Genomic DNA, 15,747 nt, shown 5'->3' with positions numbered 1-15,747 from the left:
GCAAGGACCTCCAGTGCTGTGGTTGAAAGAAGTGATTGATAACAAGCGCCTAAATTTTATTCTTGACTTTAAAGGGCATGTGCTTACTGTTTCACCATTAAGGATGTTATTTGGTATGGGTATGTTGCAGATATTCTTTTTTCCCCAGTTTTATTGAGGAATAATTGACATACATCACTGTATACATTTAAGGCATATAGCCTGATGGTTTGATTTACATATATTGTGAAATGAGTACCACAATAGGTTCAGCTAATGTCCATCTTCTCATGTAGATGCAATAAAAAGAAAAGAAAGAAGAAAATAGTAAAGGAAAAAAATTTCTCCTTGTAATGAGAATTCTTAGGATTTTATACTCTTAACTTCTTTCCTGTATATCATATAACAGTGTTACCTGTAGTTGTCATGTTTTATATCACATCCCCAGTACTAATTTATTTTATAACTGGAAGTTTGTACCTTTTGACAACTTTCCTCCAACTCTCCCTCCCTCCCTGCCTCTGCTAAGGCCAAGTCTCACCTCTTTTTCTGTGAGTTTTTTTTTTTTTTTTTAAGATTCCACGTATAATTGAGATCATACAGTATTTGTCTTTCTCTGTCTGACTTATTTCACTTAGCATAATGCCTTCAAGGTCCATTCATGTTGCTGCAAATGGTAGAACTTCCTTGTTTTTTATGGCTGAATAATATTCCTCTGTGTAGGTGTATGTGTGTGCATGTGTGTATACAACTTCTTTACCCATTCATCCATTCATTGACTGTTTTCATAGCTTGGCTATTGTAAATAATGCTGCTATTAACATGGGGGTGCAGATATCTTTTCAAGTTAATGTTATCATTACCTTTGGATATATTCCCAGAGGTGGAACTGCTGGATCATGTGGTGGTTTTATTTTTAAATTTTTGAGGCTCCTCCATACTGTTTTCCATAGTGGCAGTACCAGTTTATAATCCCACCAAGAGTGCACAGCTCTTTTCTCTCCATCCACACTGGCATTTGTTATCTCTTGTCTTTTTGGTGATGGCCATTCTAACTGGCATGAGGTGATGATATCTCATTGTGATTTTAACTCACATTTCTCTAATGACTGGTGATGTTGAGCACTTTTCATTTACTTGTTGGTCTTTTGTATATCTTCTTTGGTGAAATACCTATTCAAGTCTTCTGCCCATTTTTAATTGGGTTATTCGTTGTTTGTTTTTTGTTTGTTTGTTTGCTGTTGAGTTATATAAGTTCTTTATCTTTTATATGTCAAATATTAGCCCCTTATCAGATATATAGTTTGCAAATATTCTTTTCCCATTCCATAAGTTGTCTTTTCATTTTGTTGATGGTTTCTTTTATGGCACAGAATCTTTTTAGTTTGATGTAGTCTCCCTTTATTTTTTATTTTGTTGCTTTGGTGTCATATCCAAAAAATCTTTACCAAGACCCATGTCATGGAGCTTTGTTCTGTGTTTTCTTCTAGAAGTATCATGGTCTGTGGTCTTACATTTAAGTCTTTAATCCACTTTGAGTGAATCTTTGTGAGTGGTGTAAGAGTGGTAGGTCCAGTTTCATTCTTTACATGTGAATATCCAATTATCCCAGTACCATTTATGGAAAAGACTATGTTTTCTCCATTGAGTATTCTTTGCTCCCTTGTCAGTTATTAGTTGACTGTATATATTTGAGTTTATGTCTGTTCTATTGGTCTATTTATGTTTTTATACCAGTACCATACTGTTTTGATGACTATAGCTTTATAGTACAGCTCGAAATCAGGAAGTGTGATACCTCTTGCTTTGTTCTTCTTTCTCATGGTTTCTTTGGTTATTTGGGGTCTTTTCTTGTTCTATATAAAAGGAGTTCTTTTCCTACTTTTGTAAAAAATACCATTGGAAGCTTGGTAGAGATTGCATTGAATCTATAGATGGATTTTGGTAGTATTGACATTTTTAACAATATTAATTCTTCCAATCCATGAACATGGGATACCATTTTATTTATTTGTGTTTTCTTTTTTTTTTTTAACTTGAATTATAGACTTTTATTAAAAATCAGAGGTCCACCAATAAGGAAGTTTGTGGTTCAAACATATTTGAAATTAACTACCAGGTAACTTTTCAGGTTTCAGGACAGAATAAGACTATTTCCACAGAACCCAAGTCATGACTCAGAGAGTTCAAGAAAGGCTTATTTTTTACTCCTATTTGTGTCTTCTTTGATTTCTTTCATCAGTATCTTACAGTTTCAGTATGGAGAACTTTTACTCCCTTAGTTAAATTTATTCCTAAGTATTATATTATTTTTGGTGCTGCTGTAAATGTGATTGATTTTTTTTATTTATTTTTATTTAAATTCAATTAGCCAACATATAGTACATCATTAGTTTTTGATGTAGTATTCAATGATTCATTAGTTGCATATAACACCCAGTGCTTATCACATCACATACCCTCCTTAATGCCCATCACCCAGTTACCCCATCCCCCCACCCTCCTCCCTTTCCAAAACCCTCAGTTTGTTTCCCAGAGTCAAGAGTTTCTCATGGTGAGACTATGGACTCTGAGAAACAAACTGAGGGTTCTAGAGGGGAGGAGGTGGGGGGATAGGTTAGCCTGGTGATGGGTATTAAAGAGGGCACATATTGAATGGAGCACTGGGTGTTATACGCAAACAATGAACCATAGAACACTACATGAAAAACTAATGATGTAATGTATGGTGATTAACATAACATAATAAAATAAAATAAAATAAAAGTCTCTCATGGTTTGTCTCCCTCTCTGATTTCTTCCCATTCAGTTTCCCCTCCCTTCCCCTATGATCCTCTGCACTATTTCTTATGTTCCACATATGAGTGAAACCATATGATAATTATCTTTCTCTGATTGACTTATTTCATTTAGCATAATACCCTCCAGTTCCATCCATGTCAATGTGAGTGGTAGATATTCATCCTTTCTGATGGCTGAGTAATATTCCATTGTATATATGAACCACATCTTCTTTTTTTTTTTTTTTTTTTGACAGGGAGAGAGACAGTGAGAGAGGGAACACAAGCAGGGGGAGTGGGAGAGGGAGAAGCAGGCCTCCTGCCGAGCAGGGAGCCCGATGCGGGGCTGGATCCCAGGACCGTGGGATCATGTCCTGAGCCGAAGGCAGACGCTTAACGACTGAGCCACCCAGGCGCCCCTGAACCACATCTTCTTTATCCATTCATCTATTGAAGGACATCTTGGCTCCTGCCACAGTTTGGCTATTATGGACACTGCTGCTATGAACATTGGGGTGCAGCTGTCCCTTCTTTTCACTACATTTGTATCTTTAGGGTAAATACCCAGTAGTGCAATTGCTGGGTCTTATTTTTTTTTTTTTTTAAAGATTTTATTTATTTATTTGAGAGAGAGCACATGAGAGGGGGTAGGGTCAGAGGGCAAAGCAGACTCCCTGCCGAGCAGGGAGCGTGATGCGGGACTCGATCCCGGGACTCCAGGATCATGACCTGAGCCGAAGGCAGTCGCTTAACCGACTGAGCCACCCAGGCGCCCTGCTGGGTCTTATTTTATTTCTTTTTTTAGAAATTTGGTTGTTGGTATATAGAAACATTACTGATTTTTGTATGTTAATTTTGTATCCTACAACTTTACTGAATTCATTGATTAGATCTAACAGTTTTTTTTTTGGTTGAATATTTAGGATTTTTTTTTTTTTTAAAGATTTTATTTATTTATTTGACAGAGAGAGACATAGCGAGAGAGGGAACACAAGCAGGGGGAGTGGGAGAGGGAGAAGCAGGCTTCCGGCCGAGCAGGGAGCCCAATGTGGGGCTCGATCCCAGAACCCTGGGATCATGACCTGAGCCGAAGGCAGACGCTTAACGACTGAGCTACCCAGGCGCCCCTAGGATTTTCTATATATAAAATCCTGTTGTCTGCAAATAGAGATAATTTTACTTCTTCCTTTCCAATTCTGATACTTTTTATTTCTTTTTCTTGCCTGATTGCTCTATCTAGGTCTTCTAGTACTATGTTGAATAGGAGTGATGAGGGTGGGCACACTGTCTTGTTCCTGGTCTTAGAGAAAAAGCTTCATCCTTTTATCATACACTGAGTATGATGTTAGTTATGGGCTTGTCATATATGGCCTTTATTATGTTAAGATATGTTCCTTTTATGGTTAATTTGTTGAGTTTTATCATGAATGAATGTTGAATTTTGTCAAATGATTTTTCTGCATCTATTGAAATGATCATATGATTCTTTTCTTTTATTCTATTAATGTGATATATTATACTGATTGATTTGCATATGTTGAACCATCCTTGCATCCCAGGAATAAATCCCCCTTGATCATGGTGAATGATCCTTTTAATGTGCTGCTGAATTCAGTTTGCTAGTATTTTATTGAGAATTTTTGGATTCATATTCATCAGGATATTGGCCCACAGTTTTCTTTTCTAGTAATGTCCTTTTTCTGGTTTTGGTATCGATAATACTAGCTTCATAAAATGAGTTTAGGAGTGTTCCCTTCTCTTTGTATGTTTGGAAGAATTTAAGAAGCGTTGTTGTTAATTCTTCTCCAAATGTTTGGTAAAATTCACCGGTGAAACCATCTGTTCCTGGGTTTTTTTTCATTGGGAGATTTTTGATTACTGACTCAATCTCCTTACTAGTAATTGATCTATTCAGATTTTCTATTTCTTCCTGATTCAGTCTTAGTAACTTGTATGTTTCTAAGAATTTTTCCATTTCTTTTCTATGTCCAGTCTGTTGGTGTAGAGTTGTTTATAGTTGTAGATGTTCTTTGTCATGTCAAAGAAGGTTTCTTTTACTCTTAGTTCCTGAAGAGACTTTTGTGTGTGTATGTTTATTTTTTTATTGGTTTTAACATTATGAATAGATTTGACTTTTAGGGAATTATGTGTATTTATTTTATTGAGATAATTTTACCCTTTCCTCCTTTTAAACCTGTTAATATAGTGGATTTACATTAATAGATTTTCTAATGTTTAACAAATCTTGAGTTTGGGGATATAAACTTAGTCATGGTGTGTGTGTGTGTGTGTGTGTGAGTGTGTGTGTGTGTGTGTTTAATACACTGTTGGTTCTGTCTGCTGAGATTCATTTAGGACTTTTCTATCTATAGTAACAAGTGAGGTTGGCCTGTACTTTTCCTTTCTAGCACTGCCCCTGTCCAATTTGGATATCAAAGTTATACTAGTTTCATTAAATGGCTTTGGGAGGGGGTGCTCCATGTTTTCTATTTTCTCAAAGAGTTTGTGTAAAATTGAATTATCTGTTCCTTGAATATTTGGTACAAATACCTGTAAAGCTGTATAGGGTCCATGGTTTATTTCTGGGAACATTTTAAATGATTGATTCTCTTTCTTTAGTGGTTACAGCTACTTGGGTTTTCTTTTCCTCTTGAGTCTGTTTTCATCATTTATATTTTTCCAGGATTTTTCCATTTATTCTTAGTTTTAAAATTTATTGGCATAAGTTCATAATATCCTTTTATCTTTTCAATCCCTGCTGTGTCTATAGTTATGCTCCCTTTGCCATTCCTAATATTCTTTCTTTTTTCCATCTCCTTATCTTGTGCTCTATTTTTGTATTTTTTTTCAAATAATAAATTTTGGTTCTGTTGATCCTGTCCAGATTGTATCTGGATTTTCTATTTAATTGATTTTTATCTTTATTATTCATTTTATTCTACTTTTCTTGGGTTTATTTTCCTGCTGTTCTTCTAATACCTTAGCTTGGATATTATCTCATTAATTTTTACAGTTTCTCCTTTTCTATTATAAACATTTAAAGTTGTAACATTTCTTTTGAAATACTGCTTTAGGGGTGTCTGGGTGGCTCAGTCATTAAGCATCTGCCTTCAGCTCAGGTCATAATCCCAGGGACCTGGGATCGAGCCCCGCGTCATTGGGCTCCCTGCTCAGCAGGGAGCCTGCTTCTCCCTCTCCTACTCCCCCTACTTGTATTCCCTCTCTTGCTGTGTCTCTGTCAAATAAATAAATAAAAATCTTTAAAAAAAAAAAGTAAATGTTAAAAAAATAAAATAAATACTGTTTTGGCTGTATCAACCATAATTTGATAAATAAGATTTTCTGTTTATCAATTCTAAGTATATTTTAATTTCCATCATGAATCATTTGACCCAGGAATTGAATTATGTTTTTAGATATCCTAATGTCGAGTGTTTAAAAAAAAAACAACAACAATCTAACCTTTGATGAATTCTTTCTATGTGTCAAGCCTGAGTCTTCACATTTAAATTGATTAACTTATATAATCCTCACAACAACCCCACAAGGTAGGACTATTATAACCTCAATATTATGTATGTGAAGAATGAGGGACTAAGAATTTAAGCAATTTGCCCCAAATTACACAGCTCCTGAATTGGCAGAGCCAAGATTTAAACCCAGCTGGTTTGGCTACAGGGTATAACCACTGTGCAATAATACTGCCTTCTTTTTAGTAACTGTTCTTATTGTTTTGTTGTTATAATAATAATTATTATTATATTGATTTTTCCACTTAATTCCATTGTAGTCAGAGAAAATGGCCAATGGGATACAGATTCTTTGAAATTGGTTATGGCCTACTTCCCTTGAAGCACACACGGAAACTGTCTGTGTTTCCATGTGTGCTTCAAGGGAATGTGTGTTCAGTAACTCAGGGTTTTAAATGTAACCAATAGAGCAAGCTTATTCCCTCTTCTTACTGAGGCTTTGGTGTGTCTGATTTCTCAACTATTGAGTGGGCTAAAATCTCCCTTTGTTGATGGTAGGTTCAATCCCACGACCCTGAGATCATGACCTGAGCTGAAATCAAGAGTTGGATGCTTAACTGACTGAGCCACCCAGGTGTCCCCACTCTAGCAGTTTTAATATGCACATTTAACATACGAAGTCTAAAGTTAATTATCATCTTTCCTTTCTTCAAACAACACAGGGCTTAGATTGCTTTCCCTAACCACCAGCTCCCACCCTCTGGGCTATCGTGTCCATTACTTTGGTACTGTCTTTTTTAATTCCACAATTAGCCATTGTATTTATTATTATATGGAACCAGGGTTTCTTTAGAACTACTTCTAAACTTTCTTTAGAAAGTTCTAAAGTTCTACTTCTACTCTTTCTTTAGAGCTCCTTCTACCAGTGTCTTTGCTTACAATTCCTTCAGGCATCTCTTTAGCCATTGTTTATTCCTGGAATACCTTTGTCAGAATGCCACTTAGTGTGGGTCTGTGGCAGTAAACCTAAGTTTTATTTGTCTGAATATGTCTTTATTTTATGCCCAGTCTTAAAAGATGAAGTACCGTTAAGTATAGAATTCATGATTGACAGCTATTTTTCTCAGTACTTTGAAGTTTTTATTATTATTCTGGATTCCGTTGTTGCTGAGGAATCAACTATCTGTCTAATTGTAATTCTTCATGGTAATCTATTGGAGGGGGAGTCTCTGCTTCTTTTAAGATATTTTATTTTTTGGTGATCTATGGTTTTACTATAATGTGCCTAAGTATTAATTTGTTTTTATGTTTTTCCTATTTGGGGTTATTTGAGTTTGCCCGATATGTGGGTTTGTGTCACTTGATCATTTTGGAAAATTTTAGGCCATTGTTATTTTGTATACTGTTTCTCCATGTTCTTGATTTTATCTACTTGTAGGTGTTTTAGGGTAATATGAGTATGTGCTACCTTTGCAGGTCTGGTTCTGTTGTCTATCTCTTCTGATTGCTCTTTATTTTTCCTTGTGATGTGTGATTTTTTTTAAATTGAGCCTTTGATATTTGGAACTTTATCTTGGTAGTTCTTCCATGCCAGCAAGGATCTGCATTTACCTCTGCCAGCTGCCTGAAGATCCCAGCTTTAAACAACCCACTTTATACTGGCTTCTCTGTTTGGGGCTCTGAGAGCCTCATAGGAAGTATGGATTCTGGCCTCAGAGCCACCTAAATACAGGCATAGTTGAAAACTCTAAGGAAAGGTGTTTCCCCCTTCCACCCACAGCCAGAGCTGAGACTAGCCAACTTCCTCATTATGTTCTTGGGTGAGGGGTGGTGTTTTCTTACTTGACCCCTGGTAGGCGTTGTTTTCTAGGATACCATGTTTGTTAGGCGTCTTTATATAACCTCTTATCTGGCTTCAACACCTGCTACCCTTTTGGAGTCCGTGCTCTCTCATTGTGTTCAGCCTGTGGGTATTTCTCTTTATTAGCTTAACTATATATTCAAAATGATTAAAAAAAATATTTTATGAACATATTTTTTTTATTTCTACTGGAGAGGTTTTTTTAGAAGATTTTATTTATTTATTTATTTATTTATTTATTTATTTATTTATTTAAGAGAAAGAGAGAACAGGGGGAGGGGCAGAGGGAGAGGGACAAGCAGACTCTGTGCTAAGCACAGAGCCCCACATGGGGCTCAATCTCAAGACCCTGAGATCATGACCTGAGCCAAAACTAAGAGTCAGACTTTTAAGTGATTTAGCCACCCAGGTGCCCCTCTACTGGAGAGTTTTTAAAAAGAATCTCTAGTCTGCCATATTGCCAGAGACAAATCTGGCTTCCCCCCGCTCTGTGCTACCTAAACAGTTTTAGTCCAGTTGCTGTTGATTCCCTGTAGCTCGTCCAAAGGACTCCTCATTCCTCACCTGCCTGAGCACTCAGCAGCATTTTTCACAGCAGATCTCTCCCTCCTGGACACACTCTCTCTCAGCTTTCAGGACACCATGCTCTCCTGCTTTCTTCCTGCTTCTTTGTCTTCTTAGTCTCCTCTGCCCATATGCCTCTATGTGCCTCTGAACGTTGGCATTTTCCAGAATGTGAGCCTTAGTCCTCTCTTCTCTGTGTATTCACCTCTTGATGATTCTGTCTTTTCCTGAGGTTTTAAATCCTCACCTGTATGGTGAGGGCTTTCTAATTTACATGTTCATCAGACATCTTTTCACATGCCCAGAGTCTCATATCTAATTTTCATTTTGACCAGTCTTCTTGGATAGCTCACGGACTCTCTCACACCTGACATTGACAGATATGAATGTTTGATCTTTCCCTCAAACATCCTCCTGCTCCAGGATTCTCCAACTCAGTAGACACCACACCACACACATAACATTCATGTGGCCCAGGCTTCTTCCTTCTCATGCACATACTCAACCCTCTGAGCCCTTCTCCCTCCACCTCCATGCTGCCATGCCTCCGCCACCAACTTGTCCAACTTCTCTCTCACCTGCTCTGGGCTGTGCTCACACAACACTGTAGTCATCTTTTAAAATCACATCTTACTCCAAAGCTCAAAATTATTTTATGAGTTTGTATCTAAACTAACCTAAAATGAATCCCCAAATGGCTCCTGAGTCACTGGAACCCTGTCTACCTCTTCCATCTTATCTTTGGGCCACTCTCCCCCAACTTACCACTTCCATCCAGCTCAGCCTTCTTCCCACTCCCCGAACATTCTGTGCTCCTTCATGGCCTCAGGGTGTTTGCACATGCTATTCTCTCACCGGGAGCAAGCTTTCTCCCATTGCTGGCTTGGCTGACTTCTCTTCTTTAAGGTTCCAAGTTAAACAAGCCCTCTGAAAACATTTTTTGGCATCTAGGTTAGAAGAGGCCTTTCTTTTATTTTTTTCCCATGGAACCCAGATCTTCTCCTTTCTGGCACTTACCACAGATTTTTTAATCACCTATTTTATTTGTTTACCTGACCAACACCTATCTCTCTCCTGAGGACAGGACTGTGTCTATGGTTGCTGTGCATAGTATAGCGCCTGTGGCATGAGATTCTCAGTATACATTTGGTGACAGGACCCACGAATGAATTTCCTCCCACCCACTCTCCCCAGTTCATAAGCCCTGACAATGCAGGGTCACCTCAAAACAAACAGGGCAGGGCAGGACAACTTGTCATCACTTCCATAGGAACATCCATCATCTGCTGGGCCTTGAACTCTGGCTGTCAGAAGACTCCACTCAGACCATGGCTGTCTCAGGAAAGGGTGCAGTGAATCTCACACACATCAGGCTCTGCTCCATTTGGGGTGGTGGAGATACATAGGTATAAATTAACACGATTCTAAGACACAGTCCCTCCTGTTTGGTGGGTCAGTGTCTGTATTTCCGATTGACCCTGCCCTGACAAATTTAAGATAAGATTGATTTTATCTGTTTCTTCTTCTTCAAATTAACAAAATTTACCCTCAATTTGCTTAAAAGGAGGGAAGAAAGCCTGTTTCTAATTTGTTCTGATCCATTTATTAAATGTAATCATACAGTAAAAAAAAAATTCAGAGATGTTAAAAACAGCAGGAAAATATTAAACTTTCAGTGTACAAAGCTTGAATCATAAAATATGTTTCATGGGGCTCTTACTGAAATGGGACACAACCTTAATGACATTCACAATTACTTGCTAAGAGACTCGATGTAACCCAGAAGGCAGAGATAGAGTAACACATCTACCCAGTGTGCTCTTTCTTCATGGAGACCTGACTCTGGGCTGCATCACCCCCTGAGGATTCTGTTGGCTTTGGGAGCGTGGAGTTTAGAGTTCCCTCTGTCTATTCTACGTTTCTTTTTTTAATTAAGAGTGAAATAAGCTAATGGAAAATATTATTCACTTTTGGGGGGATGAAACCTGCTTCTTCCCTCACATCCCTCTTTTTTCTCATCTGCTCCCCTACCCCAACGAAAAATGTATAAGCAAATGTCCATCCTTAGGAGTCCAATGTGGAAAAAAGAAAACTTAACGGGACTACCATTTCATTTCCCAAGGTGCTGTTGAGCGCTTTGTAATAATGGCTTAGAGAAGGATTTCCCTAGACCCCAGAGGATTTACTCAGGTTAGAGAAGCAGTTCGCATTGATTTATCTCCGTGTATGTGTGAGCGCGTGCACCCGCGCCCTGTATTAGTCCGCGCAGACTGCCATAACGAAGTACCTCCGACTGAGTGCCTTAAAAACCAGAAATTTATTTTCTCACAGTTCTGGAGGCCAAAAGTCCAACATCAGGTGTTGGCAGGGTCGGTTTCTTCTGAGGCTTCTCTGTTTGGTTTGTAGATGATCGTCTTCTCCTCCCTGTGTCTTTACGTGGTCTTCTTTCTTTGTGTGTCTGCGCACCAGTGTCCTCTGCTTAGAAAGACACCTGGAAATGCTATAAAAAAATAAACTGAGGTAAAGAGATGGGGAGATAGGGTGGCGGGTGGGGCAGCTATTTTAGACATAAGGACCAGGGATGGCCTCCCTGCAATGGGAACTTTGGACCAGAGACAGAAATGAGAGGGGGCATTGCTCCAGACAGAGGGAAGAGCATGGCAAAACCCCAGGCGAGTGGGCAAGGAGCAGAGAAAACCTCAGTGACCCTCAACTTTCTCATCCCCAAACAGGGGTGCTGAGATGTTGTTGTGAAGGGTGGAAATGAAATATGGGATGTACACATAACATAGAATTGGTCCTCAGTAATGACCGTGACTGTCTCTTTTCTGGGCACATCCTGTAGTGCTGGTTTATAAAGCCTTGGGAAGGTAACAAGTGCTGGGTTGTGACCTGATGTGGAAAGTGTCTCAGGCTTCAGAGCTCAGGACTGCCCCTCAGCTTGCCACCCACGGGTGCTGTGGGTGCCTATGAGGTTAACATATTTCCTCTCTCCCCAAATCCAGCACTCTTACTTTCCTATCTTGCTCACCTGGTTCTGGCTTTCCTCACACCCGACTCACTCCTCAGTCTTCTCTAACTGCAACATGTTCAGTCATGTTCCTCCTCCCTCCGGAACACTCCATGGCTCCCTTTCCCCAGATCTGCCCTTCTGGTTTCTCAGTCCCTCCCCACTTTCCTCCTCCCAACACTTACCTCTGTCCTCCCAATCTCAGCTCCTATTCCAAGCCTTTTTCTTGGCGTCTCTCTTTCCCATGCACCCATTTATCTCCCACATCATGAGATTACAGATGACTTTATTTTTTTTTCTGTTGGTTTTTCTCAGTGTTCTCATTTTTAAAAATAATGCTTTGCTTATGTATTGCTTTTAGTAATTAATTTAAAAATCCAAGTTCAATTTTAATTAGAAAATCTCTCTCTCTCTCTCTCTCACACACACACACACACACAGTGTTTATAATCATTTGTCCACCAAAGAATTCAGGGATCTGAATCTAGAATTTAAGTCCCTCAAGAAGATGGCTGCAGGTTTGCATTCAGTAACTCTCTATGCTGTGTCCTTCTCTAAACTTGTGCGCACATTCACACACAACACAGATACCTAGGACTTGTTGAACCTTGTTAGTTTCTCAACGGGTCACCCCAGATATTTCAAAGATTTAGATTTTTATGAGGATGGGCCTCTCTGGCCTATTTTAAGGAAATTAGATCGTAACTATGCCCTTGGTAGTTTCAGGAGATTGGAAGCAACGGACTGGCCACAGCCGTGTCTTGCATGTGGTTGGCTTTGGGTTTTCTCTTGGCTGTTTCATTTTCAGCTGTCTGCAAGCTCTGCAAGGGCTGTGAGCCTTGTACCTCAGCTGGGTCTGGGCCCTGGAGAGTCTGGAATCATCAGGAAAGCAATTATGTGGTTTTACTCGATTTTCAAACATGAAGAAGGGTTCAAAGTTGAGTTTCGCCATCTAGAAGAGAAATAAATTACATTGCATTGGAAGAGCTTACATAAGATAGAGCATCTGTATGTTCACAGAACTTTCTTGCCCATTTTTTGAGAGACTGTTGTTATTCATTTGCTGATTTTGCTGTGTTTTGAGTAGATTATCTCTCAGGTCATTTTAAAGCCCTGGCGGCCTGGTTTCCCCCCCGGGGCAGAGTGTGAACAAAATCAGAAGCCTCAGAGAACAACAAAGAACCTGACACTCCTACCCCTACTGGGGGAGACCAGAGCAAAACGTTGAAAGAAAAAGTATTTTGTTTCTTCAAAATCCTTATTTTGAGCACTTAGCAGCTATGCCCCTTGAGTATGAGTGCTTCTTCCCAACACCGAGGTGGTGTCTGGAGTGTTAATCTTTTCCACACCAGAACTTGATGATTCAAGAACATTCCAACATAGCTCTCAAGCCTCCCTTTCCTCATCTGTAAGATGGGGTGATGCGTACCTCACATGGCAGTTGTAAGAATGAGGAGGATTACGTGGATTAACAAGTGAGGTTTGGGTAAAGCACCCAGTCCAGAATCTGGCTTGTGGTGGGTACTCGATCAATGGTAGCACAACGATGATGAAAATGAGTCAGCTATGGCCTTGCGGTGGGGAAACGCTCTAGGGCCTGGTCACATTCAGTCAGAACCTAATTTCATGTGGTCTGCCTGTGGGGCGGGTTTAACCCTGTGGTTATGGGGCAGGGTTGGGGGAGGTTGGAAATGTTACTGATTTATTTTTCCATACATACAGACTGTTTACATTTACGAAAGTAATTAAGCATTCCTGAAGATAAGAACACTGTGCAGTTTGGCTGCCCAGACTGCCGCCATGCTGATCTGGGTAGCGGGGAGAGAAGGTAGGGGCATCAGAGGAAGGCTCTTGGGCCAGGAAGCACTGATGCTCAGGTCCCCGGAAGTGCTGGCTTCTCTGACTCAAGTGGCCATTTTCAGAAATAAAGGCAGTCCCCTAAGGCATTAAGGTACCTTGAAATTGCAGTGCCGGGCGCCTGGGTGGCTCAGTTGGTTAAGCGACTGCCTTTGGCTCAGGTCATGATCCTGGAGTCCCTGGATGGAGTCCCGCATCGGGCTCCCTGCTCAGCAGGGAGTCTGCTTCTCCCTCTGACCCTCCCCTGTCTCATGTGCTCTCTCTCTTAAATAAATAAATAAAATCTTTAAAAAAAAAAAAAAAAAGAAATTGCAGTGCCTGGCTGCACATGGGAGCACCCTTCTGTGAGGCTCCGTGTGGCTTGAAAATTTGAGTGGGGGGGTGCTAAATCTTGTCATTCCCTCTTCAGAGCTGCAGTGCTAACTGCAAATACTCCTGGGAGAAGTAGCATGACAGTCACCTCTCATATAACTTACTTAGGCAGGATTGATTTGTGGAAGCAGATTTGGAGAGTGGGAAAGATTCTGGGGATTTAATGGGGAGAGCAACGAACTGGAAGAAATACAGCGCTGGGGCCTTCAGAAGGGGAAGGGCCCGAGGCCAAACAAAGGCAAACTTTGCTGCTCCACATTTTGCCTGGGGCTGATCGACTTTCTCTTGAGCAGCTGCTTCTCCCAGTTTGTGTGCGGAAATACTGTCAACACTTTGAAAATGAGCAGCAGGCTACTGCCATTTAAATAAGGATTTCAGGAAGTAAAAAAAAAAGAAAAAGAAAAAAACTAGCTGGAAACTGGAGTGTGGATTTATGATGTAAAGTATATAATGATATTAACATGCAGAGTGGCAATTTAGGATTTTATGTTGTGTCCCAAGAACCAGGTATATTTGCTAATTTTGAAAGGGTGGGGGTAGGGGAGGCATCATTCTCCTGCATATTTTAGGGCGTAATCACTAATTTCTTGACATTTATTAGAATTCATAAGATTTGGAAGAGAGAAAAAAAATCAGCACAATTTGTTAAATATTTTGGAAAAACGTGACATGACTGTTTTCAAATGTTTTGACTAATAATGAAGGCAAATCCACAATAATATTTATGGATCAAAACCAAGTGTGATGGTTCAAAATTCTTAGAATGGTTATTTGGGCAGGAAAACTATAGTTATTTTATTCTTTTCCATTTTCTGTATTTTTGTTTAATTTCAAAGAAAATGTTAGTCCTTTATAATGGTAGAATTGCAAATTTGAAATATGTTTCTTTTCTTTTTTCTGCAATAGGGTTACATGATGGAAAACAGAATCTCAGGCCTAAAATGCGACACAGATGTGTTTGTGACTTTTGAAGGTGACAATGTTGTTATGCTGCAGGTAAAATTCAGGAAGTGTTTATTCTTCTTAAATGGCATACTTTTCAAGATCAAGAGTTATCCAGAAATCTGAAGTGTTTCATATGTTTTATCTTCATCTGATGTCTTCATTTAATTGGCAGGTGTTTTCCTGTTAAGCACTTGATTTTTGCAGTAGTGGAACAGATTAAATTCTTTCTCTCCTAGCTGATCTTTGACATTGACCCATATCTTCTTTGGTTGAAGAAAACTTCTTCTTGTACCTATTTAGTCAGATTCTTCTACTGGCTATTCCAAAAGAATACTTGAGGACCCAGAAGATGAACAGGCAAAAGACATGAAAAGGCAGGTTATAAAAGGAGGGCAATTGATCAACCTCCCTGGTGATCAGAGACATGCACATGAGGGCATACTACACTACTGTTTTCTCCATCAAATTGGCTCATGTTTAAGAGCATATTGAAGTCCCAGTGTTGTTGAGAACAAAAGAGGCACTCTTCCATGTTGCTATTAGGCTGTGTGTGATTCCACTTCTGGGACTATCTAAGGTAATAATCCTAAATATGGAAAAACTTTAGGGCACAAACGTTTTCATTAGTACATTATTTATTATAGCAATAATGTTGGAATCTAAATTTTCAACAATAGGAAAATGATTATGTAAATCATGTTCTGGCCACTCAGTGGGGAATTATATAGCTTTTTAAATTGTACTTACAAAGAGTTTATTACAGAAATTAAAAACTTATGATATGGTAAGTAAAAATGATATAAAATTATATATACAATGGGGTCACAATTTGGTGTTTTTACAAAAGAAAAACAGGGACTTGTGGTTCTGCTAAGATGGAATGACCCTATTCCTCCCAGGTCCTCCCTC

At 39.3% G+C, this 15,747-nt stretch overlaps 1 protein-coding gene across 4 annotated transcripts in view; it reads left to right on the top strand.

Moving 5' to 3' along the window:
* ACOXL (acyl-CoA oxidase like) overlaps positions 1-15,747 on the top strand; it is a 346,122-nt gene that overhangs the window by 191,507 nt on the left and 138,868 nt on the right. For all 4 annotated transcript variants that reach the window (XM_081796794.1, XM_081796796.1, XM_081796795.1 and 1 more), the window contains one exon: positions 14,800-14,889. In XM_081796794.1, the coding sequence (XP_081652920.1) occupies positions 14,800-14,889 (90 nt within the window). The remainder of the gene's footprint in view (positions 1-14,799; positions 14,890-15,747) is intronic.

The sequence above is a fragment of the Leptonychotes weddellii genome, chromosome 10 (assembly GCF_054177405.1).
Source record: "Leptonychotes weddellii isolate Sample4059 chromosome 10, ASM5417740v2, whole genome shotgun sequence".
NCBI lineage: Eukaryota > Metazoa > Chordata > Mammalia > Carnivora > Phocidae > Leptonychotes > Leptonychotes weddellii.
Note: the sequence above shows the minus strand (reverse complement) of the source record. Positions and strands in the feature narration are given on the sequence as shown.